The following is a 25,902-nucleotide window of genomic DNA, read 5'->3' as shown; positions in this document are numbered from 1 at the left end:
CGGTACCGCCAACAGAGAGCACACTGCCAAGGCAGGGAAGTGACACCAATTTGGAAGTAAATTGAACAAAGAAATAAGACAACATTCGCAGCAGTCATGAGACAAAACAAGAAACCGCTGCTTAATTGCTTGTTGTGCCCTGAATTATCTTGCAAATTAAAAAAAAAAAAGAGCATTTATATTGTGTGACCTTTAACAAGCCTCTCCAGGGCTGATAGTAAATCCTGGAAACTTTTAATGAGGGGATACAGTGTAACATAAAGGACAAATAAATCAGTGAAATTAGTTGTTGAAAGGATGTCACGTGACGGCCTTTTTTTATCCTACTTCATTTTGGTGTCCGATTGCTTTGAAGATTAGAAACGTTTTCTCTTTGTTTGCAGGACTTGGATAGGTTTTTTTTGATAATGAGGAATCTTATAATGAGGGATCACTATCTTATAAACATGAAAAAAAAGGCCAATGAATTCTTCGGTCACTGTGCAGTAACCTTTCGGGACAAAGTAAGATTGGACAGCAAGGTAAGGCGATGCTGAATCTGTTCGTGAACTTTATTGGTTGAGGGGAATAATGTTGGCATAGCACAGTGGAGATCCTTAACCAGTTAGTTGAGGCAGGTAGCAACTACATTTAAAAAACATTTGGTCAGGTACATGGATAGGAAAGGTTTTGAGAGATATGACCAAATGCGGGCAGGTGGGGCGGCACGGTGGCGGCACGGTGGCACAGCAGTGGAGTTGCTGCATTACAGCGCCAGAGACCCGGGCTTGATCCTGTCTACGGGTGTGGCCTGTACGGAGTTTGTACGTTCTCCCTATGACCTGCGTGGGTTTTCTCCGGGTGCTCTGGTTTCCTCCCACACTCCAAAGACGTACAGGTTGTAGGCTAATTGGCTTTGGTAAAATTGCAAATGGTCCCTAATGTGTATAGGTTAGTGCAAGTGTGCAGGGATCGCTGGTTGACGCGGGCCCGGTGAGCCAAAGGGCCTATTCCCGCACTGTATAAACTAAACTGAATCTTGGGTCGGCATGGACAAGTTGGGCCGAAGGGCCTGTTTCAATGCTTTCTGACTCCACGACTCTCAATGAATAAGTCATATTATTTGCACTGAATTTGGCCTGTATCCCTCCAAGCCTCTCCCCTCCATGAACCCGTACATGTGTCTCTTTTAAATATCGTAATTAATCCTGCCTCAACCACTGCCTCTGGCAGCTTGTTCCATATACAACAGATTCAGCCCATTGCATCAGTAGCCCTTGGATTTGCCTAAGTCACATTGTTAGCTCTGGTCTGGGACATCCTTCATGTTTCAGCAGCGAAATGCTGATGTTTCCCATTGGAATTATCACCAGGATCTTGAATGATTGATTGACTGAAAGATACAGCATGGAAATAGGCCCTTCAGCCCACTGAGTCCACTGCAGCCATTGATCAAACGTTCACACTAATTCCATGTTATCCCGTTTCTCATCCACTTCCTACACACTAGGGGAAAATTTACAGAGGCCAATTAACCTACAAACCCAGACATCGTTGAGATGTGGGAGGAAACCACATTACCGAATTACAGAATAGTGAAAGGCCTGGATAGAGTGGATGTGGTGAGGATGTTTCCAAAAGTAGGAGAATCTAGGACCAGAGACCATAGCCTCAGAATAAAAGAACGTACCTTTGGAAAGGAAATGAGGAGGAATTTCTTTAGTCAGAAGGTGGTGAATCTGTGGAATTCATTGCTGTGGAGGCCAAGCCAATTGATATTTCTAAGCCGGAGATTGACACATTCTTGATTAGTACGGGTGTCGGGTTATGGGGAGAAGGCGGGAGAATGGGGTTGAGAGGGGAAGATAGATCAGCCTAGATTGAATGGCGGAGTAGACTCGATGGGCCGAATGGCCTAATTCTGCTCCTAGAACTTACGAACTTATGAAACCGGAACACCCACGTTTCGGGTCGAGACCTATCTTCAACTCGAAACGTTACCTATTCCATTTTCCTAGAAATGCTGCCAGACCCACTGAATTACTCCAGCACTTTGTGTCTATCTTCGGTGTAAACCAGCACCTGCAGTTCCTTCCCACACATTTTCTTTTTATTGTGTTGGATGCAGCTGGCATACTAGTCATAGAATCATACAGCACAGAAACTGGCCCTGTGCCAAGCTCAACTTCCCCACCCCGACCAAGATATCCCATCTACACTGGTCCCACCTCCCTGCGTTTTGCCCAAATCCCTACAAAGCTGTCCTATCCATGTACCTGTCCAAGTGTCTTTTAAATGTCGTTATGGTACTGTGCACAGATTTATTCTCCTTATCTAAAAAAACGATTTAGCAGAATTGAAGGAGTTCCAACGAAGATTTACCAGGGTAATTCCTGGGATGAGAGGGTTGTTCTATCATGAGAAGATGGGCAGTTTGGGTGTGTGTTCCTTGGAGTTGAGAAGAATGTAGGGGTGATCGTATTCAAGCAAAAAGGGGGATTGACAGGGTAGATGTTGGGAAACCTTCCCTAGTGGGATAGTTTAGAAAAAGGGAACATAGCTACAAGGCCGATCATTTGAAACTGAGGTTCATAAGGTCATAAGTGGTAGGAATAGAATTAGGCCATTCAATCATGGCTGATCTATGTCTCCCAACTAACCCCATTCTCCTGCCTTCTCCCCGTAACCTCTGACACATGGACTATTCAAGAATCTATCTATCTCTGCCTTAAAAATATCCACTGACTTGGCCTCCACAGCCCAATGTGGCAAAGAATTCCACAGATTTGCCACCCCTTGACAAAAGAAATTTCTCGTCATCTCTTTCCTAAAAAAATGTCCTTTAATTCTGAGGCTCTGACCTCTGGTTTAGAGTTTAGAGATACAGCGTGGAAAACACGCCCTTCCACTCATCATGTCCACGCCGACCATCAATCACACTCGATTCAGTTGCCTGATAATAGGTGGGAAGAAACTGTTCCTGAATATGTGATAATCACACCTCCAGATTCAGGGACAGTGTCTTCCCAGCTGTTATCAGGCAACTGAACCATCCTATCAACAACTAGAGAGCGGTCCTGAGCTACTGTCTACCTCACTGGAAACCCTTGGACTATCTTTCACCAAACTTTACTGGACTTTATCTCACACTAAACATTATTCCCTTTACCATGTATCTGTACACTGTGGATGGTTCGATTGTAATCATGATTGTAATTATGTATAGCCTTTTTGCTGACTGAGTAACACACAACAAAAGCTTTTCACTGTACCTCGGTACATGTGACAATAAACTAAACTAAACTAAACTACACACTATCACTGCTACACACTAGGGGCAATTAACTGATGACAATTAACCTACAAACCGGCATGTCTTTGGAATGTGGCAGGAAACCGGAGCATCCGGAGGAAACCCACGCGGTCACAGGGAGAACCTGCAAACTCCACACAAAACCTATCCATGGTCCGGATGGAACCCAAGTCTCTGGCGCTGTGAGGCAGCGGCTCTACCAGCTGTGCCACCGTGCTGCCCACTAGCTGGTCAGGTGAAGATTGTCTTTCTGCTTGCGGGATCAAAAAATGTCTTCTTCATTCCCTGCATTGCAGCCATGAGCACATCTCAAAAATGTGACATTGGTTGCAAGCTGCCTTGGAACCTCTTGAGAGTTGCAAGTCGATTTGTTATTCAGACCTCAACATAAACAAGGGCTAGGCCATTAATCTCTTCCCTGCTAAATGCACCATTGGAATAAAAATAAATCACACTTAAGCTAATTTACCTTAATACTCTACAATATGCTTTTTCATTCTAAGTGTCTTGTGTGATCCTCTTAATTTATCTCTCTAAATACATCCCATATTCACTGGCAGACCACTGAGTTCTACTTAGCTCGAAACACTCTCCACAGCCACAAGTTTAGAAGATGCAAGGAACTGTAGATGCTGGTGTACAGAAAAAAGACGCAAAGTGCTGGAGTAGCTCAGTGGGTCAGGCAGCATCTTTGGAGAACAAGGACAGGTGACGTTCTGGGTCGGGACCCTTCTTCAGACTCAGAAATTCACCTGTTCATGTTCTCCAGAGATGCTGAGTTACTGCAGCACTTTGAATATTTCTTTAAAGGGCAAAGGCTATTATTTGTTGGAAGGAACTGCAGATGCTAATTTACATCGAAGATAGACACAAATGATGGAGTAACTCAGCGGGTCAGGCAGGATCTCTGGAGAGAAGGAATAGGTGATCTTTCGGGTCGAGACACTTCTTCAGACTTGAAGGCTAATATATGACTTTCTCTTTATCACTTTTCCCGGTCTATGGGAAGGAGTCCATGCCGACCAGCGATCACCCCGTACACTAACACTATCCCACACACTAGGGACACTTTACAAAAGCCAATTAACCTACAGGGCTTTCTCCATCGCTGCTCCCACCCTCTGGAACTCACTACCTCAAACCGTCAGAGACTCCTCCTCACTCACCACATTCAAAACATCACTGAAGTCTCACTTGTTCAACACCGCCTTCAATCATTGACCGTCGCTCCACCTTATTCTTCCTTTTCTGTTCGTTTATTTATTTATCTTTATGTTAGATCTAATATGTAAAGCGTCTTTGGGTTTCTAGAAAAGCGCTATACAAATGTAATGCATTATTATTATTATTATTACAAACCAGTACTTCTTTGGAATAAGGGAGGAAACCGGAGCACCCGGAGAAAACCCACGCGGCCACAGGGATAACGTGCAAACTCCGTACAGACAGCACCCTTAGTTGGGATTGAACCCGGGTCTCTGGCGCTGTGAGTCAGCAATCCTACCGCCGCGCACCTGTATCTCTAAACTAAATTGTAATGGGTGTTAATTATCTCCTGCCGTGGAGTGAATGGGCACTGGGCTCCATCGTTTGGGGCAAAGCCAGGGAACTTCAGGAGAGGCACCCCCTGCTGTATGCACTGGCTTTGAATCAGCACACTACTTTGTGGGGAGATTGTGACAGGGTGGAATTCCAAATGAGACGTGAGTCATTGTGATGTTTTATTGCAGCGTACCGCCGCTGTAAGAGGGGAGAATGCTCTCTCAAGTCCCAAGAGACTCCTCGGCTCCTCTGCATCTTTCAATAAATCCACCGGTTACTCCTGACATCCCTGACCCCGCATTTGCGAGCTGGCGATCTCCTCAGTTTCCACTTCCATTACTGCCGACCATTTATCTTCCATTCCTTTCTAATAAACCCCAGCGATTTCCCCGCCAATCTGCGAGTCCCATCAGTTTAGCAACCTCGAACTGTTGTTCGTTTTGTCTTCGAATAAAGCCGAAGCACAAAGGTCCACAAACTCACATTCAGCTCTGCTAATCGGAGAGGGCACAGTGTCAGGGACAGCAGTAAATGCCTCATTTCTACCTCGATCCTAGTTAGTACTTTCAATGGCTTATGTGTAAAATGGAACAGATGAGCCGAGGGTTTAGTTTAGTTTAGTTTAGAGATACAGTGCGGAAACAAGCCCTTCAGCCCACCAAATCCGCGCCGACCAGCGATCCTTGTACAGTAGCACTATCCTACACACTAGGGACCATTTACAATTTTTACCAAAACCAATTTACCTACAAACCTGTATGTCATTGTGGAGTGTGGGGGGAAGCCGGAGCATCTGGAGGAGACCCATGTGGTCACAGGGAGAACGTGCAAACTCCAAAAATACAGCACCCGTAGTCAGGATTTAACCCGAGTCATAAGGTCACAATCGGAGTAGAATTAGGCCATTTGGCCCATCAAGCCTACTCCGCCATTCAATCATGGCTGATCTATCTCTCCCTCCTAACCCTATTCTCCTGCCTTCTCCCCATACCCTCTGACACCCGTACTAATCAAGAAGCTTTCTATCTCTGCCTTAAAAATATCCACTGACTTGGCCTTCACAACCTTCTGTGGCAAAGAATTCCACAGATTCACCATCGTCTGACTAAAGACATTTCTCGTCATCTCCTTCCTAAAAGAATGTCCTTTAATTCTGAGGCTATGACCTCTAGTCCCAGACTCTCCCACTAGTGGAAACATCCTCTCCACATCCACTCTATCCAAGCCTTTCACTGCATGTTTCAATGAGGGTCCCTGGCGATATAAGGCAGCAACTTAACGTTTATGTCTCTTCTCCCCCTGCCACCGTGCAAACACTTCCCCACCCACTCAAGGAGCTGAATTACAACTGGGATATGGTTGCATATTGTTCCAGTTCCTGGACCAACAGCCTAAGTCTGGGACCATTGTTTCAGAGACACAAGTTCAAATCCAACCATAGCAACTGGGGATTTTATTTCAAATTAAATAATTAAATGAATCATTTAAGTCCTGTGTCGTACAGTTCTATGTTCTATGCCCTTCATAATTTTATATACCTCTATCAAGTCTACCCTCAATCTCCAGTGTTCTGGAGAAAACAATCCAAGTCTGCCCAACCTCTATGTAGAAACAAAGAACTGCAGATGCCGGTTAATACACAAAAGGACACAAAGTGCTGGAGTAACTCGGCAGGTCAGGCAACGTCTCTGGAGAACGTGGATTGGTGACATTTTGGGTCTGGACCCTTCTATGGTTAGTAAGTTTGCATATGGAACCACAATTGATGGTGTTGTAAGGAATTGCAGATGTTGGAATCTTGAGCAAAACACAAAGTGCTGGAGTAACTCAACAGGTCAGGCAGCATCTTTGTCTTTTTTTTTGTAAACCAGCATCTGGGGATCCTTGTTTCTGGATTCAAATTCACTATGATTAGTAAGTTTGCGTATGACATCAAACGACCCGAAATGTGACCTGTCAATGTTCTCCAGAGATGCTGCCTGACCTGTTGAGTTACTCCAGCGCTCTGCGGGCGGTCACGGTGGCGCAGCGATAGAGTTGCTGCCTTACAGCGAATGCAGCGCCGGAGACCCGGGTTCAATCCCGACTATGGGTGCTGTCTGTACGGAGTTTGTACGTTCTCCCTGTGATCTTCGTGTGTTTTCTCCGAGATCTTCGGTTTCCTCCCACACTCCAAAGACGTACAGGTTTGCAGGTTAATTGGCTTGGTAAAAATGTAAAATTGTCCCTAGTGGGTGTTGGATAGTGTGTTAATGTGCAGGAATTGCTGGTCGGCGCAGACCCGGTGGGCCGAAATGGCCTGTTTCCGCGCTGTACCTCTAAACTATCTAAACTAAACTTTGCGTCCTGTCCAAACTCTCGCTGTAGCTAATCCACGCAGCATTCCGGTAAATCTCTTCTGCGCCCTTTCCGAAGCCTCCACATCCAAAGTTATGGGAGGTTTAGATAATGTGGATAGTAGGAATATTTTAGTTGAATTCCCTGCCACCTTTAATGTTCTTCCTGGTTTGCAGAACAGAGGTGCAGAATTGGAGTGAGATCAAGCGCTTGGTGTAGAGTTTGCAAGTTGGCCCCATCACGAGAGCTGCTGGGGGAAAGATATTCCTGCATTTAGCAGGAGCCTTTCAATGAGGCCGAGGCCACAAGGGCTTAGTGCTATTATTGAAGTGCCCTCAGTGATATCGGAAACAGCACAGCAACAGACCACCAGTGTGATAATAACTCTACATAATCTGCTCTTGTGACCCCCTGCTGGCATTTCAGTGTAGGAAGGCTCCGTTACTGAGTGCATTCATTCACAGATGAGAGTCAGAGCTAGTTTCAGCTAACAGGCGAAGAAGGGATTTGGGTCAAAAGCTGGAAAGGGTGCAGAGAAGATTCACGAGTACGATCCCTGGACATGTGGGCCTGAGCTATAAGGAGAGGTTGGGCAAGCTAGGACTTTATTTCTTGGAGAGCATGAGGCTGAGGGGTGATCTTATGGAGATGTGTAAGATTATGAGGAGAATAATTAGGATGAATGCTCGTCTTTTTCTCAGTGTAGGGGAATCCAGAACCAGAGGGCATAGGTTTAAGGTGAGATGGGAAAGATTTATTTAGAAACCTGGGGGGCAACGTCTCATGTCATAGAAGCAGAATTAGGCCATTCGGACCATCAAGTCTGCTCCGCCATTCAATCATAGCTCCTCTATCTTTCCTTCTCAACCCCATTTTCCTGCCTTCTCCCCGTATCTCCTGACTCCCTTCCACACAGAGGGTGGTGGGTACATGGAACGAACTGCCAAAGAATGTAGTTTACGCAGGTACCATAACACTATTTGAAAGGCATTTGGACAGGTACATCGATAGGAAACATTTAGAGGGATATGGGCCAAAGATGGATAAATTTAATGCAGAGATACAACATGGAAATGATCTCTTACCTCATCCCCTCTTAGAGTCTTAGACATACAGCACAGAAACAGGCCTTTTGGACTACCAAGTCCATGCTGACCATTTTTATCCTTTTTTTATCTCACTTTCTCATCACATTTGGGCAATTTTATTTTTGTGGAGGCCAACTGTCCGACAATCCTGCATTTCTTTGGGATGTGGGAGGAAACCAGAGCACCCAGAGGAAACTCACCAGCTCACAGGGAGAACATGCAAATTCCACAGACAGTTGCCAAGGTCAGGATTGAACCCATGTCTCTGGCTCTATGAGGCAGCAGCTCGACTAGCCATGCCACAATTCCGCCCTTGGGCCTAGCTTAAATGAGGCATCTTATCGGCATGGACTAGTTGGGCCGAAGGACCTGTTTCCATGCTGTGTGAGTCTAAGACTCTAAGAGGGATGTGGTCAGAGATCAGCAATTATATTGAATGGGGCAGGAAAGAACTGTCGAAGACAGACACAAAATGCTGGAGTAACTCAGCGGGACAGGCAGCATCTCTGGAGAGAAGGAATGGGTGACGTTTCGAATCGAGACCCTTCTTCAGACTTCATCTTCAATGATGTTGAATGGGTCGTTCTTGCTTTTATTTCTTACCACTCCAAAATAGGATAAGGAGAAGGACACAAAGTTTATGAGAATGATCCCAGGAATGAGTGTCGGAAAATAACTGCAGAAGCTGTTACAAATCGAAGGTATTTATTCACAAAATGCTGGAGTAACTCAGCAGGTCAGGCAGCATCTCAGGAGAGAAGGAATGGGTGACGTTTTGGAAGAAGGGTCTCGACCCGAAACGCCATCAGTCTGAAGAAGGGTCTCGACCCGAAACGTCACCCAGGAATGAGTGGGTTAACATTTGATGAGCTTTTGAAGGCACTGGGCCTGTACTCATTGGAGTTTAGAAGGATGAGGCGGGACCTCATTGAAACTTACTGTGCAGTGAAAGGCCTGGATGGAGTGGACGTGGAGAGGATGTTTCCACTAGTGGGAGAGTCTGAGACCAGAGGCCATAGCCTCAGAATAAAAGGACGTACCTTTAGAAAGGAGACGAGGAGGAATTGCTTCTGACTAGAGGGTGGTGAATCCGTGGAATTCATTGCCACAGATGGCTGTGGAGGCCAAGTCAATAGATATTTTTAAGGCGGTGAATGACAGTGAATGGCGGTGAATAAGGGTCTCGACCCGAAACGTCACCCATTCCTTCTCTCCAGGGATGCTGCTTGTCCCGCTGAGTTACTCCAGCTTTTTGTGTCTGTCTAATGCCAGATTCCTGATTAGTACGGGTGTCAGGGGTTATGGGGAGAAGACAGATGAATGGGGTTGAGAGGGGAAGATAGATCAGCCATGATTGAATGGCAGAGTGGACTGGATGAGCCAAATGGCCTAATTCTGTTCCTAGAACTTACGAACTTATGAACAAAGTGTTAGAAGAACATGTAACTCAGCGGGTCAGGCAGCATCTCTGGAGAAAAAGGATGTGTGACATTTTGGGTCAAGACCCTTCTTCAGTTGGAAGAAAGAAGGGTCCCGCACCAAAATGTCACCCATCCTTTATCTCCAGAGATTTAGTTTATAGTTTAGTTCAGAGATACAGCATGGAAACAGGCCCTTCGGCCCACCGAGTCCACGCCGACCATCGATCCCACACACTAGGGACAATTTACAATTATACCAAGCCAATTAGCCTACACACCTGTACATCTTTGGAGTGTTGAAGGAAACCAGAGCACCTGGAGAAAATCCACACAGGTCATGGGAAGAACATACAAACTCTGTACTGACAGCACCCACAGTCAGGATCAAAACGGTGTCTCCAGAACTGTAAGGCAGCAACTCGACTGCTGCACCTGGCTGAGAGATGCTGCCTGACCCGCCGACTTACTCCAGCACTTTGTACGTATCCCCTCCTGCCTTGGCCCCTTCCTCCACCTTAGTCAATTACCCAGTTCCACAGTTCACCACATTGTATCCCTCCTGACTAGTCAACAATTGGCCTCCCCGCCTGAGGTCATTTGGTGCCGGCCCTGATTGATCCTGGTCTTTTCTTCCACCCCCCACTTTCAGTCTGAAGAAGGGTCCTGACCCAAAACGTCACCCATCCCTTTCCTCCAAAGATTCTGCCTGACCCGCTGAGGTACTCCAGCATCTTACGTCCATCATTGGAGATGTGGGTCAAAAGCTGGAAAGGGTGTAGAGAAGATTCACGAGTACGATCCCTGGACTTGTGGGCCTGAGCTATAAGGAGAGGTTGGGCAAGCTAGGACTTTATTTCTTGGAGAGCATGAGGCTGAGGGGTGATCTTATGGAGATGTGTAAGATTATGAGGAGAATAATTAGGATGAATGCTCGTCTTTTTCTCAGTGTAGGGGAATCCAGAACCAGAGGGCATAGGTTTAAGGTGAGATGGGAAAGATTTATTTAGAAACCTGGGGGGCAACGTCTCATGTCATAGAAGCAGAATTAGGCCATTCGGACCATCAAGTCTGCTCCGCCATTCAATCATAGCTCCTCTATCTTTCCTTCTCAACCCCATTTTCCTGCCTTCTCCCCGTATCTCCTGACTCCCTTCCACACAGAGGGTGGTGGGTACATGGAACGAACTGCCAAAGAATGTAGTTTACGCAGGTACCATAACACTATTTGAAAGGCATTTGGACAGGTACATCGATAGGAAACATTTAGAGGGATATGGGCCAAAGATGGATAAATTTAATGCAGAGATACAACATGGAAATGATCTCTTACCTCATCCCCTCTTAGAGTCTTAGACATACAGCACAGAAACAGGCCTTTTGGACTACCAAGTCCATGCTGACCATTTTTATCCTTTTTTTATCTCACTTTCTCATCACATTTGGGCAATTTTATTTTTGTGGAGGCCAACTGTCCGACAATCCTGCATTTCTTTGGGATGTGGGAGGAAACCAGAGCACCCAGAGGAAACTCACCAGCTCACAGGGAGAACGTGCAAATTCCACAGACAGTTGCCAAGGTCAGGATTGAACCCATGTCTCTGGCTCTATGAGGCAGCAGCTTGACTAGCCATGCCACAATTCCGCCCTTGGGCCTAGCTTAAATGAGGCATCTTATCGGCATGGACTAGTTGGGCCGAAGGACCTGTTTCCATGCTGTGTGAGTCTAAGACTCTAAGAGGGATGTGGTCAGAGATCAGCAATTATATTGAATGGGGCAGGAAAGAACTGTCGAAGACAGACACAAAATGCTGGAGTAACTCAGCGGGACAGGCAGCATCTCTGGAGAGAAGGAATGGGTGACGTTTCGAATCGAGACCCTTCTTCAGACTTCATCTTCAATGATGTTGAATGGGTCGTTCTTGCTTTTATTTCTTACCACTCCAAAATAGGATAAGGAGAAGGACACAAAGTTTATGAGAATGATCCCAGGAATGAGTGTCGGAAAATAACTGCAGAAGCTGTTACAAATCGAAGGTATTTATTCACAAAATGCTGGAGTAACTCAGCAGGTCAGGCAGCATCTCAGGAGAGAAGGAATGGGTGACGTTTTGGAAGAAGGGTCTCGACCCGAAACGCCATCAGTCTGAAGAAGGGTCTCGACCCGAAACGTCACCCAGGAATGAGTGGGTTAACATTTGATGAGCTTTTGAAGGCACTGGGCCTGTACTCATTGGAGTTTAGAAGGATGAGGCGGGACCTCATTGAAACTTACTGTGCAGTGAAAGGCCTGGATGGAGTGGACGTGGAGAGGATGTTTCCACTAGTGGGAGAGTCTGAGACCAGAGGCCATAGCCTCAGAATAAAAGGACGTACCTTTAGAAAGGAGACGAGGAGGAATTGCTTCTGACTAGAGGGTGGTGAATCCGTGGAATTCATTGCCACAGATGGCTGTGGAGGCCAAGTCAATAGATATTTTTAAGGCGGTGAATGACAGTGAATGGCGGTGAATAAGGGTCTCGACCCGAAACGTCACCCATTCCTTCTCTCCAGGGATGCTGCTTGTCCCGTTGAGTTACTCCAGCTTTTTGTGTCTGTCTAATGCCAGATTCCTGATTAGTACGGGTGTCAGGGGTTATGGGGAGAAGACAGATGAATGGGGTTGAGAGGGGAAGATAGATCAGCCATGATTGAATGGCAGAGTGGACTGGATGAGCCAAATGGCCTAATTCTGTTCCTAGAACTTACGAACTTATGAACAAAGTGTTAGAAGAACATGTAACTCAGCGGGTCAGGCAGCATCTCTGGAGAAAAAGGATGTGTGACATTTTGGGTCAAGACCCTTCTTCAGTCGGAAGAAAGAAGGGTCCCGCACCAAAATGTCACCCATCCTTTATCTCCAGAGATTTAGTTTATAGTTTAGTTCAGAGATCCAGCATGGAAACAGGCCCTTCGGCCCACCGAGTCCACGCCGACCATCGATCCGACACACTAGGGACAATTTACAATTATACCAAGCCAATTAGCCTACACACCTGTACATCTTTGGAGTGTTGAAGGAAACCGGAGCACCCGGAGAAAATCCACACAGGTCATGGGAAGAACATACAAACTCTGTACTGACAGCACCCACAGTCAGGATCAAAACAGTGTCTCCAGAACTGTAAGGCAGCAACTCGACTGCTGCGCTTGGCTGAGAGATGCTGCCTGACCCGCCGACTTACTCCAGCACGTTCTACGTATCCCCTCCTGCCTTGGCCCCTTCCTCCACCTTAGTCAATTACCCAGTTCCACAGTTCACCACATTGTATCCCTCCTGAGATCACATCTTCTCTAGTCAACAATTGGCCTACCAGGGCACCTCCCCGCCTGAGGTAATTTGGTGTCGGCCCTGATTGATCCTGGTCTTTTCTTCCCCCCCCCCCACTTTCAGTCTGAAGAAAGGTCCTGACCCAAAAAGTCACCCATCCCTTTTCTCCAGAGATTCTGCCTGACCCGCTGAGGTACTCCAGCATCTTGCGTCCATCATTGGAGATGAGACCATAGGGGAGTTGAGAGCCAGCACCAGGGACACCAGTGCCACCACTGAATCAGGGCTGAGGGCACGGTCAGATGTGTGGTACAGAGAAACAGAGTAGGGCGAAACGGTGGCGCAGCGGTAGAGTTGCTGCCTTACAGCGAATGTAGCGCCGGAGACTCAGGTTCGATCCTGACTACGGGTGCTGTCTTTATGGAGTTTGTACGTTCTCCCCGTGACCTGCGTGTGTTTTCTCCGAGATCTTCGGTTTCCTCCCACACTCCAAAGACGTACAGGTATGTAGGTTAATTGGCTGGGCAAATGTAAAAATTGTCCCTAGTGGGTGTAGGATAGTGTTAGTGTGCGGGGATCGCTGGGCGGCGCGGACCCGGTGGGCCGAAGGGCCTGTTTCTGCGCTGTATCTCTAAAAAAAAAAGGAGCATTCACCTGTGGAATAACAGTAACAATGGCTAAGCTTGGCCTTGATTCTGAGAAGAGGCAGCAGCAAGGTTAAGAAGGAAAGCCAAGAGAAGAATAATTAAAATGGAAAGTAAAAAGGCACGGAGGAATTTCAATAGTTCAGGGTTTCGCTGCAAATACATAAAAGATCTGAAATAAGGCTGTTAATTAGAATGGAGGAACATGTTCTTCCATCCTTGACAGTGTTATTACTGCAGCCAAGTTAGACACTGGGACTGAAATATTCCTGGCTATTAAATGTTAAATATGTGAGAGAGAGAGAAATAAAGAGAAGGAGAGACAGAGAGAGATGGGAAGGGAGAGAGAGAGAGAGAGAGAGAGAGAGAGAGAGAGAGAGAGAGAGAGAGAGAGAGAGAGGAAGAGGGGGGGAGTGAAAGAGAGAAAGGGACAGAGAGGACGAGGTAGAAATAAGGAGAAAGGGAGACAGAGGTAAATGGGGGGAGAAGGGGAAGAGAGATTGAGAGGAGAGGGAGGGAGAGAAAGGGGGGGAGAGAGAAAAAAAGTGAGAGGGAGATGTCCACCCCCCTCCCTCCCCTTCCCCTCCCCCTCCCCTCCCTTCCCCTGCCCCACTTCCTCCCCTCCCTTCCCCACCCTCCCCTTCCCCTCCCCCTCCCCTCCCTTCCCCTGCCCCCTTCCTCCCCCACTCCATCCCCCTCAACCCCTCTTATCCCCTTCCCTCCTCCCCCCCTCCTCCCCCTCCCTCCCCCTCCCTCCCTCCCTCCCCCTCCCTCCCTCCCCCCTCACTCCCTCCCCCCTCCCTCTCCCCCTTCCTCCGTCCCTCCCCCTCACTCCCTAGGAGATAGATTTAAACTTTAAAATGTGAATAACTTTAAAAATATAACACCAATTTCAATGAAACTTCTTCCATTAGCACCAAAGGGATGACGGTGAGTAAGGTGGGCCTACAATTGTCGCGCTATCTTGTACCATTTTGGCTGTAGTTCAGGAACAAACAAACAAACAAACAAACAAGAGTTTTAGTATATAGAAGTTGGTACTCAGGGAGAGGCTGCTGGGGTGATAGACTTGCTGCATTGGCAGCACATTTTAACTCTATGGATGCCGGGACAGTAATGGAGGATGAGCTTGAAAACCGTGGCTACATTGGATGGTGGCTAGAGGCTGCAACTCAATATTCAACGTTAACCTGCAGTAAGAAGAAGATTTTTACTGGAAATGGATTCTCGAAGATTTGGAAAATAGCTGATTTACTTGGATGAAGGACGGCTGAGTCAGAAGTACTGACTCATTCAATAACAGAGCCTGGTAGAACATGGAGTCATAGATTCATAGAGCACGGAAACAGGCCCTTCAGCCCAACTTGTCCATGCCAACCAACATGCCCATCCACACTAGTCCCACCTGCTCGCGCTTGACCTATAGCCCTCTACACCTATCCTATCCATGTACCTGTCCAAAATGTCTCTTAAATGTTGTGATCGTACCTGCCTCAAATACCTCCTCCACAGCCGTGTGTGACAATGAATTCAACAGATTCACCACCCTGAGGAAATTCCTCCCCATCTCCTAGTCTCGGATAACTTCCATAAATCTCTGGATCCAATTGAGAGTTGGATATAGTTCTTAGGGCTAACGGAATCAAGGGATATGGGGATTAAAAATTTTTTGTGGATTTTTTAGATTTAGAGATACAGCGCGGAAACAGGCCCTTCGGCCCACCGGGTCCAGGCCGCCCAGCGATCCCCACACATTAACACTATCCTACACCCACTAGGGACAATTTTTTACATTTACCCAGCCAATTAACCTACATACCTGTACGTCTTTGGAGTGTGGGAGGAAACCGAAGATCTCGGAGAAAACCCATGCAGGTCACGGGGAGAACGTACAAACTCCGTACAGACGGCGCCTGTAGTCAGGATCGAACCTGAGTCTCCGGCGCTGCATTCGCTGTAAGGCAGCAACTCTACTGCTGCGCCACCGTGCCGTCCAAAATCAGGAACGGGGTACTGATTTTGGATGATCAGCCATGAATATATTGAATGGCGGTGCTGGCTCAAAGGGCCGAATGGCCCACACCTGCACCTATTTTCTATGTTTCTAGAAAACCTTTTCCCTTTTCCTGATGCAGCCTGTGATCAGGCAGCAGTGTGCTGTGTGCTTGCATTTGCTGCACGGTTACCTGTTGGGATTGGTATTAGGTATTATTGCCACGTGTACCATCCGAGATACAGTGAAACGCTTTTATTGGAAAACTATCCAGTCAAATCACATTGTACATGCAGTGCATAGAGTAAAATACCAGAATATAGTTTTACAGTTTTGTAGTATTACAGTCACAGAGAAAAAGTCCAAGGTCTGAAATGAGGTTGGTTGGAAGATTGGGACTGCACAGAGTGAAGTGTAGGTGGAGCTGATGGGGGAGAGGGTGGCTGGTCCATGCGATAGACTGGGCTACATCCACAACTCTGCAACTTTTGTTGTTGTCTTGGGCAGAACTGTTCAGTTTAGTTCAGGGTTAGGGTTAGGGTTAGGGTTAGGGTTAGGGTTAGTGTAGCTTGTTGTCACGTGTACCAAGGTTGAGTGAAAAACATTTTCGTTTCTTGCGATATCCAGTCAGCGGAAAGACTATACATTATTACAATCAAGCCGTCCACAGTGTACAGAAACAGGATAAGAGGAATAATGTTTAATGCAAGATAAAGTTGAGTGAAGTCTGCTTAAAGATAGTCTGAGGGTACATCAGGACTGCTCTCTATTTGGTGAGAGGATGGTTCAGTTACCTGATACAGCTGGGAAGAAACTGCCCCTGAATCTGGAGGTGTGCGTTTTCACACTTCTGTACGTCTTGCCTGAAGAGAGAGGGGAGAAGAGGGAGTGATTGGGGTGAGACTGGTCCTTGATGATGCTGCTGGCCTTGCCGAGGCAATGTAAAGTGTAGATGGAGTCAATGGAAGGGGGGTTGGTGTGGGCTACATCCACAACTCTCTGCAATTCCTTGCGGTCTTGCGGTTCTCAACCCAAGCTGTGCTGCAACCCAATATTTTGCTTCCCGCGGCTCACAAGGGCACACCATCTAAGGAAGGCTTTCCCCGACTATCAGTTTTCTGATAACGGATGGGAAGCAGCTGTTGCTGAATCTGGTGGTACGTGCCCAAAGTCCCTTCCGATTCTTCTCCGGGGAGTCCACACTCGAGCTTCCCGGAGGAGAGGCAATTGTGCCGTCACTTGGGACTTCTTCTTCTTTCGTGTCCATCATCCATGTTTCAAATGTTGACATCGCTGTCATCGTCTGTCCTGAAAATGACGCAAGCTTCCGGCGACAATCAGTGGGAGCCTCATTTGTTGCAATAGATGATGGTGGTAGCAGAATTAGCTCAGGACACTTCCAGTTTCCAGCCCCCGCGATGTGGACGCTTCTGCTATGGGACTGCAGTGAATACAAAGATTAAGAGACAAAGAGTGGCCTGTCAGACCCAAGCTCTGTTCATCCCAATGTCACTTTCTGCCATGACCTTATATTTTAATCGCCCTGGATGCCAGGTTTGAGTCCTGGTGCTTTGTAACTCAGCTAAAGCAGCGACTGAAATGGTGTCTTTGTTTAGGACAAATAGGTCAGAAAGTTTAGTATCACATCGAGAACCGGCATTGGCCTCAGCTTGGGTAGGAAGGAACTGCAGATGCTGGTTTACACCGAAGGTAGACAAAAAACGCTGGGACAGGCAACATCTCTGGAGAGAAGAAATGGGAGAGGTTTCGGGTCGAGACCCTTCTTCAGGCCTCAGCTTAGTGTTTCTACCTGAAGATGGCACCTCTGACAATGTAGCACTCCCCTTTGGTGGGGAGACCTAATGGTCCCTGGAAGTGTTTCTTATCCCTTCACTCTGTAAACTGGCTCAGCAGGTCAGCTCTGATGATGGGTGATTGACGTACAGAGGGACCTTGGGGTCCAAGCCCAGACCTCCCTGCAGGTGGCAACACATCGAGTGGTAAAGAAAGTGTATGGTTATGCTTGCCTGCATTGGTCGGGGCATTGAGTGTAAGAGTCAGGAAGTCATGATGCAGCTTTATGGGACTCAGGTCCGGCCACACTTGGATTATTGCGTCAGGTCTGGTCGGCCCATTCCAGGAAGGTTGTGGAGGTTTACTAGAATGATGCCTAGAGATTAGTTGGATAGATTTATGTTGTTTTCTCTGGAACACTGTAGGTCGCATATGCAGAAGTACATATAATTATGAGAGGCATAGATACGGTAGCCAGCCAGAACCTATTTCCAGATGGAAATATCAAATACCAGAAGGCATAGCTTGAAGGTGAGAGGGGCAAAGTTTAAGGGAGATTGCATGGCATGTGGGTGTGGTGTTGGAAGCAGATACAACAGTGCCGTCTGAAACACTTTTGGATGGGCATATGGATATGCAAAGAATGGAGGGATATGGATCCTGTGCAGGCAGGTAAGGGTTGGTCTTAGGCATTATGTTCAGCATGCACATAGTGGGCCAAAGGGCCTGTTCCTGTGCTGTACTATGTTAAGGTCATTGAACTGAGACTTGAACTCTTGCTTTTATTTCCGCACCTGCTGCCCGACCTGCTGAGTCTTGAAAAAGGTGGGTTTAACCTCAGATTTCTAGCATCTGCAGCTTTCTTTTTTGCCCACGTCTCTTTTAAATGGGCTTCAAATCTTCCACACACAACACGAAGTTGAGCTCCAAACTCTTTAACCTTATGTTTAAGAGGAGTTGCTCAAACAGCTTGTATTGCTTCACGTGGGAAGGACGGATATTTTTTTTGTGCCATGAAAATCTGTCTCCACAATGAATCTTAAACGTTTCCTGTTCCTACAGCAACAGACCTGTATTACCTCAGAGAACAGATGCTTACAGATTAACTCTGCACTACCCACCCTGCTGTCCGTGGCTATTTTACGTAAGTGTTCACATAATTGAACACTTATTTCTTAAAGAAATAACGGTGAGGCCACATTTGGAGTTTTGTGTTCAGTTCTGGGCACCGTGTTATAGTAAAGACGTTGGCAAGCTGGAAAGGGGAGCAGTGAAGATTTACGAGGATGCTGCCACGACTCTCAGCTATAGGGAGACGTTGAGCAGGCTGGGACTCTATTCCTTGGAGCGCAGATGAGGGGTAAACTTGTAGATGTGTCCACCCCGAATTGCGGGGCTTAGGTCGGCCCGCTGTGGACCTTTCACCGTCCGGCGCGGCCTGGAATAGGCCGCGGGATTTTCTCCGCCCGGCGGGGGCTTCAATGTCGGGAGCCCCGACCGCCCCGACCTGGCAATTTTGACTGCCTGACCGCGGGAGAAGACGGCAGGGAAGAGAGAGACATTCTGGCCTTCCATCACAGTGAGGAGGTGACTGGAGGAGACTCACTACGATGGATGTTTTTTTGTTTTGTGTTGATTTTGTGATTGTGTGTGTTATTGCTTTATTTTTATTGCTTCTTATTGTGGACTGTGGGTAACGGAATTTCATCCAAAATACATATTTTTGGATGACAATAAAGGTTATTCTGATCTGATCTGATCTGAAAATCATGAGAGGAAGATTGGGTAGACAAATCTCTTGCCCAGAACCAGAGGACATAGGTACTACTACTTGCGTTTGAGGCAGCAGACGTTATGAAGCTGCTTCTGCATCTGCTGTCTCTGTTTGTTGTCGTTCACCTGACTGAGGTCAGTTGACAGGGCTCACCACGGGGAGGTCGACAACGTGAGCCCCAAGGACATAGGTTAAAGTGAGGGGAAAGATTTAATAGGGGTAACTTCTTCACTCAAAGGGTGGTGGGTGTATGGAGTGCGCTGCCACAGGAGGTAATTAGACAATAGACAATAGACAATAGGTGCAGGAGTAGGCCATTCAGCCCTTCGAGCCAGCACCGCCATTCAATGCGATCATGGCTGATCACTCTCAATCAGTACCCCGTTCCTGCCTTCTCCCCATACCCCCTCCGCTATCCTTAAGAGCTCTATCCAGCTCTCTCTTGAAAGCATCCAACGAACTGGCCTCCACTGCCTTCTGAGGCAGAGAATTCCACACCTTCACCACTCTCTGACTGAAAAAGTTCTTCCTCATCTCCGTTCTAAATGGCCTACCCCTTATTCTTAAACTGTGGCCCCTTGTTCTGGACTCCCCCAACATTGGGAACATGTAATTGAGGCAGGTGCTGTCACAACGTTTAAAAAACATTTGGACAGGCACATGGATAGGACAGGTTTGGAGGGATATGGGCCAAATGCAGGCAGGTGGGACTAGTGTAGATGGGACATGTGGGCAGGTTAGGTTAGGCCAAAGGGCCTGTTTCCTCACGGTATGACTCTATGACTCTAACTCTTATCAAATTTATTCTTTTACCTGGTAGATAAAACATATAAGATTATTAAGGGATTGGACACGCTAGAGGCAGGATACATGTTCCCGATGTTGCGGGGAGTCCCAAACCAGGGGCCACAGTTTAAGAATAAGGGGTAGGCCATTTAGAACGGAGATGAGGAAAAACTTTTTCACTCAGATAGTTGTGAAGCTGTGGAACTCTCTGCCTCAGAAGGCAGTGGAGGCTAATTCCCTGGATGCTTTCAAGAGAGAGTTAGATAGAGCTCTTAATGATAGCGGAGTCAAGGGGTATGGGGAGAAGGCAGGAACGGGGTACTGATTGTGGATGATTAGCCATGATCATGGTGAACGGTGGTGCTGGCTCGAAGGGCCGAATGGTCTACTCCTGCACCTATTGTCTATTGTCTATTATCATCCCTGATGTTGCTGAAGTGATAACTAGGACTCAATACCCCTTCTCTAGTGCAGAAAACATTTTGCTAATCAATAAATCCCTTCACCCAATAGATGACAAGATGGCTACTCTCTAATTTATTCTTCAAGGAAAATCTCTTGCCTGAACGTTTATCTAAGTTCAGTGACCCTAACCCAGCGGCCCAGTGGTGCAGCGGTAGGGGTGCTGCCTTACAGCGCCAGAGACCCTGGTTTGATCCTGACTACGGGTGCTGTGTGTGGAGTTTGCACGTTCTCCCCGTGACCGTTGGTTTTTTTCTGGGTGTTCCGGTTTCCGTCCACTTTCCAAAGATGGCGGGTTTGTGGGTTAATTGGCTTCAGTAAATTGCCCCTAATGGGTACGATGCGAAACTGAAATAACATAGATGAGTGCACGGGGTGATCGCCGGTCGACACGGTAGTCGGAAAGCCTGTTTCCACGCTGTATCTCTAAACTCGAAATTATCCATTTTCCACAGACCCCACAGCATTGTGGCTCTACCCACTTCTCACGGACAACTGGCGATGGGCAATTCCATGCTGGGCCAGCGTACGGAGAAACCAGACTGAACCTCTTGTGATTCAGGGCGTGCAGCGTAGGTTTACTAGGTTAATTCCCGGAATGGTGGGACTATCATATGTTGAAAGGCTTGTATACACTGGAATTTAGAAGGATGAGAGGAGATCTTATCGAAACGTATAAGATTATTAAGGGGTTGGACACGTTAGAGGCAGGAAACATGTTCCCAATGTTGGGGGAGTCCAGAACAAGGGGGCCAGAGCTTAAGAATAAGGGGTAGGCCATTTAGAACTGAGATGAGGAAAAACTTTTTCAGTCAGAGAGTTGTGAATCTGTGGAATTCTCTGCCTCAGAAGGCAGTGGAGGCCAATTCTCTGAATGCATTCAAGAGAGAGCTAAATAGAGCTCTTAAGGATAGCGGAGTCAGGGGGTATGGGGAGAAGGCAGGAACGGGTACTGATTGAGAATGATCAGCCATGATCACATTGAATGGTGGTGCTGGCTCGAAGGGCCGAATGGCCTCCTCCTGCACCTATTGTCTATTGTCTATTAACCTCGAATGAACAGAAGGAAACCACATTGTGGTCTGTCTGCAGTGTTCTGAGTCATCACTGACTGGCATGAAAGAGGGCACAATAAACTCAGTGGGTCAGGTAGCATCTCTGGAGAAAAAGAGTGAGTGACGTTTTGGGTCGGACCCTATTTCAGACCATGTCTCTCTTCTGTATATACCAACATCTGCAGCTCCTTTCTACATGATATTTTAGTTTAAGTTATTGTCATGGGTTCATTGAAAAGCCTTTTGTTGCGTGCTAACCAGTCAGCGCAAAGACAATACATGATTAAAACCGAGCTGTCCGCAGTGTGCAGATACATGATAAAGGGAGTAACGTTCAGTGCAAGATAAAGTCCTGTAAAGCCTGATTAAAGGCCATCCGAGGGTCTCCAATGAGGTAGGTAGTGGCTCAAGACTGCTCTCTTGTTGTTGGTCGGATGGTTGGGTTATCGGGGAGTCACCTGGCAGCGTTGCAGGGTCATCCTGGCCAAGCGAAGCTGTAAGCATCCTCCACCGCTCCGTGTCACGGCAGGTCGTGTCCTGTCCCCGTCCTGTCGGGCAGAAGGTACAGAAGAATCACGAGCAGCTTCTTCCCCTCTGTTATCTGGCCTCTGAACGGTCCTTCCATAAGCTAGGGTGCTGTCCGATTCACCTCTATCCCATTGCGGACATTGGACTTTGTCTATGGGCGGTCATGGTGGCACAGTGGTAGAGTTGCTGCCTAACAGCGAATGCAGCGCCGGAGACCCGGGTTCGATCCCAACTACGGGTGCTGTGTGCAGGGAGTTTGTATGTTCTCCCCGTGACCTGCGTGGGTTTTCTCCGAGATCTTCGATTTCCTCCCACACTCCAAAGACGTACAGTTTTGTAGATAAATTGGCTTGGTAAATGTAAAAATTGTCCCTACTGGGTGTAGGATAGTGTTAATGCGCGGGGATTGCTGGTTGGCGCGGACCCGGTGGGCCGAAGGGGCCTGTTTCCGCACTGTATCTCTAAACTAAACTATACTAAACTAAACTGGTGCGCACCATGCTGAGAACTATATTCTACATTCTGTATCTTCCTCTTTGCTCTATCTATTGTACTTGAGTTTGACTTGATTGTTTTGGTGTATAGTATTATCTGATCTGTTTGGATAGCATGCACGCAAAACGTTTCACTGTACCTCGGTACACATGACAATAATAAACCTAAACCTGAAGTATTTGTTGCAATAATCGAAGGCTTCTGAGTTTTTTTAGAGATACTGCATGAAAACAGGCTCTTTGGCCCACCGAGTCCATGCAAACCTGCAATCACCAATGCGTTGGTTCTATCCTGCACACTAGGGTCAATTTAGTTTACTTTTATGTCAGAAGGAGCTGCAGATGCTGGTTTACACCAAAGATAGACACAAAAAGCTGGAGCAACTTGGACATGGCAGGCAGCATCTCTGGAGAGAAGGAATAGGTGACGTTTCAGGTCGAGAAAAGGTCTTGACCCGAAACGTCACCCATTCCTTCTCTCCAGGGATGCTGCCTGCCGCGCTGAGTTACTCCAGCTTTTTGTGTCTATCTTCGGTTTAGTTTGAGTTGAGTTTAGAGACGCAGCATGGAAACAGGTCATTCGCCCACCGCGCCAACCAGCAATCACCCATACACAAGTTTTATCCTATGCACCGGGGACGATTTATGGAAGCCAATTAACCTACAAACCCGCACGTCTTCGGAATGTGGGAGGAAACCGGAGCACCCGGAGAAAACTCACACGGTCACAGGGAGAAGGTACAAAAGCTCTGTACAGACAGTGCCCGTAGTCAGGATCGAACCCGGGTCTCTGGCGCTGTGAGGCAGCAACTCTAACCGCTGCGCCACGGTGCTGCCCGATGTCAAGCGGATGGGTGGGGGATATTGATCGACTCAAGGTCCTGGTGCCTTTCACTGTGCGCGACATGTGAGGGTGAATCATCAGCGGGTTGTGCTGTTGGCGGCAGAGTGAAATCTGACAATCATGCACCAGATGCCTTTAAACGAGAGTTAAAACTAGAAGGTATTCAACACCTTCCAATTGATTCTGAGTTCTCACATTCACAGTTGGCAACAGGAAATTACCACTAACTCCAAAAGAAAAGTTCTATTAATAGCTGGTGTGGGTTCTGGCAGAGTTAAAGCACTCACCAAATCGATCTTTTTTCAACGCAATGCTTTAGTATTGTTTCGACCACTTTAAGACACTGAAAGCCACACCACAAAACCTTTATATTTAATCACTAATGACTTCAAGCTGTAAGGCAGCTGAACTAATGAGATTGAAGCTGTAGATGATGAGTCTGTAAACTGGGTTAATATTTTAGTTTAGAGATACAGCATGGAAGCAGGCCCTTTGGCCCACCGAGTCTATGCTGACCAGTGATCACCATCCACACTAGATCTATCTTATCCCACTTTCTCAACTGTCTCCCACACTCTAGGGTTGTTTTACCTAGAGGCCGATTAACCTACAAACCCGCACGTCTTTGGAATGTGGAGGAAACCGGAGCACCCGGAGAAAACCCCTCGGGGTTACAGGGAGAACGTGCAAATTCCACACAGACAGCACCCGAGGCCGGGATCGAACCCTGACCGATGGTCTCTGGCGCACAGAGGCAGCGGCTCTACCAGCTGCAACACTGTGCCGCCCTGTGGTGGTCGATGGTCAGGGTGGCCTCACACACACTCTCACACACACTCAGACACATACACACACACACATGGACACACACACACTCGGACAGATACACTCAGGCACACAGTCAGACACACAAACACGCACACACACACTCACACACACTCACACACACAAATACACACACACACACACACTCAGACAAATACACACTCAGATACACACACACAAACACATGGGCACACACTCTCACGCACACTCTCACACACACACACACACACACACACACACACACACACACTCGGACACATACACACTCAGATACACACACACAAACACATGGACACACACACACCCGGACAGATACACTCAGGCACACTGTCAGACACACAAACACGCACACACACACACACACACACATGCATGCACTAGTGGATGTGCTCTGAACACTGACTCAACATGGATGCAGATACCTCATCTTGCACGCACTCATTTCCACAGTTCCCCCTTTCCCCACCCCCTCCCCTCACTCTGGGATGTCAACAGAAAATGCGAAAAATGAACGTTTCAAAATATATCAGGCAGCTATTAAGTTAGAAAACTTACATACCAGCAATTTACCAAATAGCCAGGACTAGGCTCAGAACTTTGCTTAAAAATATAGTTTACAAAGAAGCCAGAGGAGAGATGGTAATGATCTCCCTCTTCATTTTAAGCCATAAAATAAATGAACAATTTATTGCAGCCACTGGCTGTGCAATGAAATCAAACTGTTATTCTGCTTTATTTTCGGGGTTTACTGTCACATTTGTCTTTACGTCTCTTGTTTCTTTCCCCTCCAGCTGGATGTTGTGTGTTGGAGAAGGGGGAGAGACTGCCCAAAGTATAATGCTGCCATTTCCCACTGAGCAGCCGTGTGCCTCAGTCTGTAGGACTCACCCCGACCAGACTGGAACAAGCAAGTAGCCCTGATCTGCATTGGGACTCCAGGCACTTTTTTACCTCCGGCATCTTTTTCCAATCGTTTTCCAAGGGTAGAAATATCAAAGGCTAGAGGCCACAGCTTTAAGGTGGGAGAGGCTACGTTTAAAGGAGATACATTTTTACACAGAGGGTGGTGGGTGCCTGGAACCCACTGCCATGAAGTGGTGATCCTTGGTGATCCTTAAGGTTAGAAGGATGAGGGGGATGTCTCATTAAAACCTACCGAATAATAAAAGGCCTAGAGAGAGTAGATGTGGAGAGGATGTTTCCAGTAGTGGGAAAGTCAAGGACCAGAGGGCATAGCCTCAGAACAAAATGACATAACTTCAGAATAGAAACATAGAAACATAGAAAATAGGTGCAGGAGTAGGCCATTTGGCCCTTCGAGCATGCACCGCTATTCAATATGATCATGGCTGATCATCCAACTCAGTATCCTGTACCTGCCTTCTGTCCATACCCCCTGATCCCTTTAGCCACAAGGGCCACATCTAACTCCCTCTTAAATATAGCCAATGAACTGGCCTCAACTACCCTCTGTGGCAGAGAATTCCACAGATTCACCACTCTCTGTGTGAAAAAAAACTTTCATCTCCTCATTGGAGATGAGGAGTTATACAGCGTGGAAACAAGCCCTTAGGCCAACTTGGCCAACATGTCCCATCTACACGAGTTCCACTTGCCTAATTTTGGCCCATATCCCACTAAACCTACCCTATCCATGTACCTGTCTAAATGTTTCTTAAAACGTTGCGATAATACCTGCCTCAACTACCTCTTCTG

The 25,902-nt window shown here is 47.2% G+C and overlaps 1 protein-coding gene across 1 annotated transcript in view; it reads left to right on the top strand.

Annotated features, from left to right (window-relative positions):
• xylb (xylulokinase homolog (H. influenzae)) overlaps positions 1–25,902 on the top strand; it is a 219,325-nt gene that overhangs the window by 174,685 nt on the left and 18,738 nt on the right. Inside the window, exon 19 of the mRNA XM_078424322.1 lies at positions 384–521. Coding sequence (XP_078280448.1) covers positions 384–521 — 138 coding nt within the window. The remainder of the gene's footprint in view (positions 1–383; positions 522–25,902) is intronic.

Source organism: Rhinoraja longicauda, chromosome 2 (genome assembly GCF_053455715.1).
Source record: "Rhinoraja longicauda isolate Sanriku21f chromosome 2, sRhiLon1.1, whole genome shotgun sequence".
Taxonomy (NCBI): Eukaryota; Metazoa; Chordata; class Chondrichthyes; order Rajiformes; family Arhynchobatidae; genus Rhinoraja; species Rhinoraja longicauda.
Note: the sequence above shows the minus strand (reverse complement) of the source record. Positions and strands in the feature narration are given on the sequence as shown.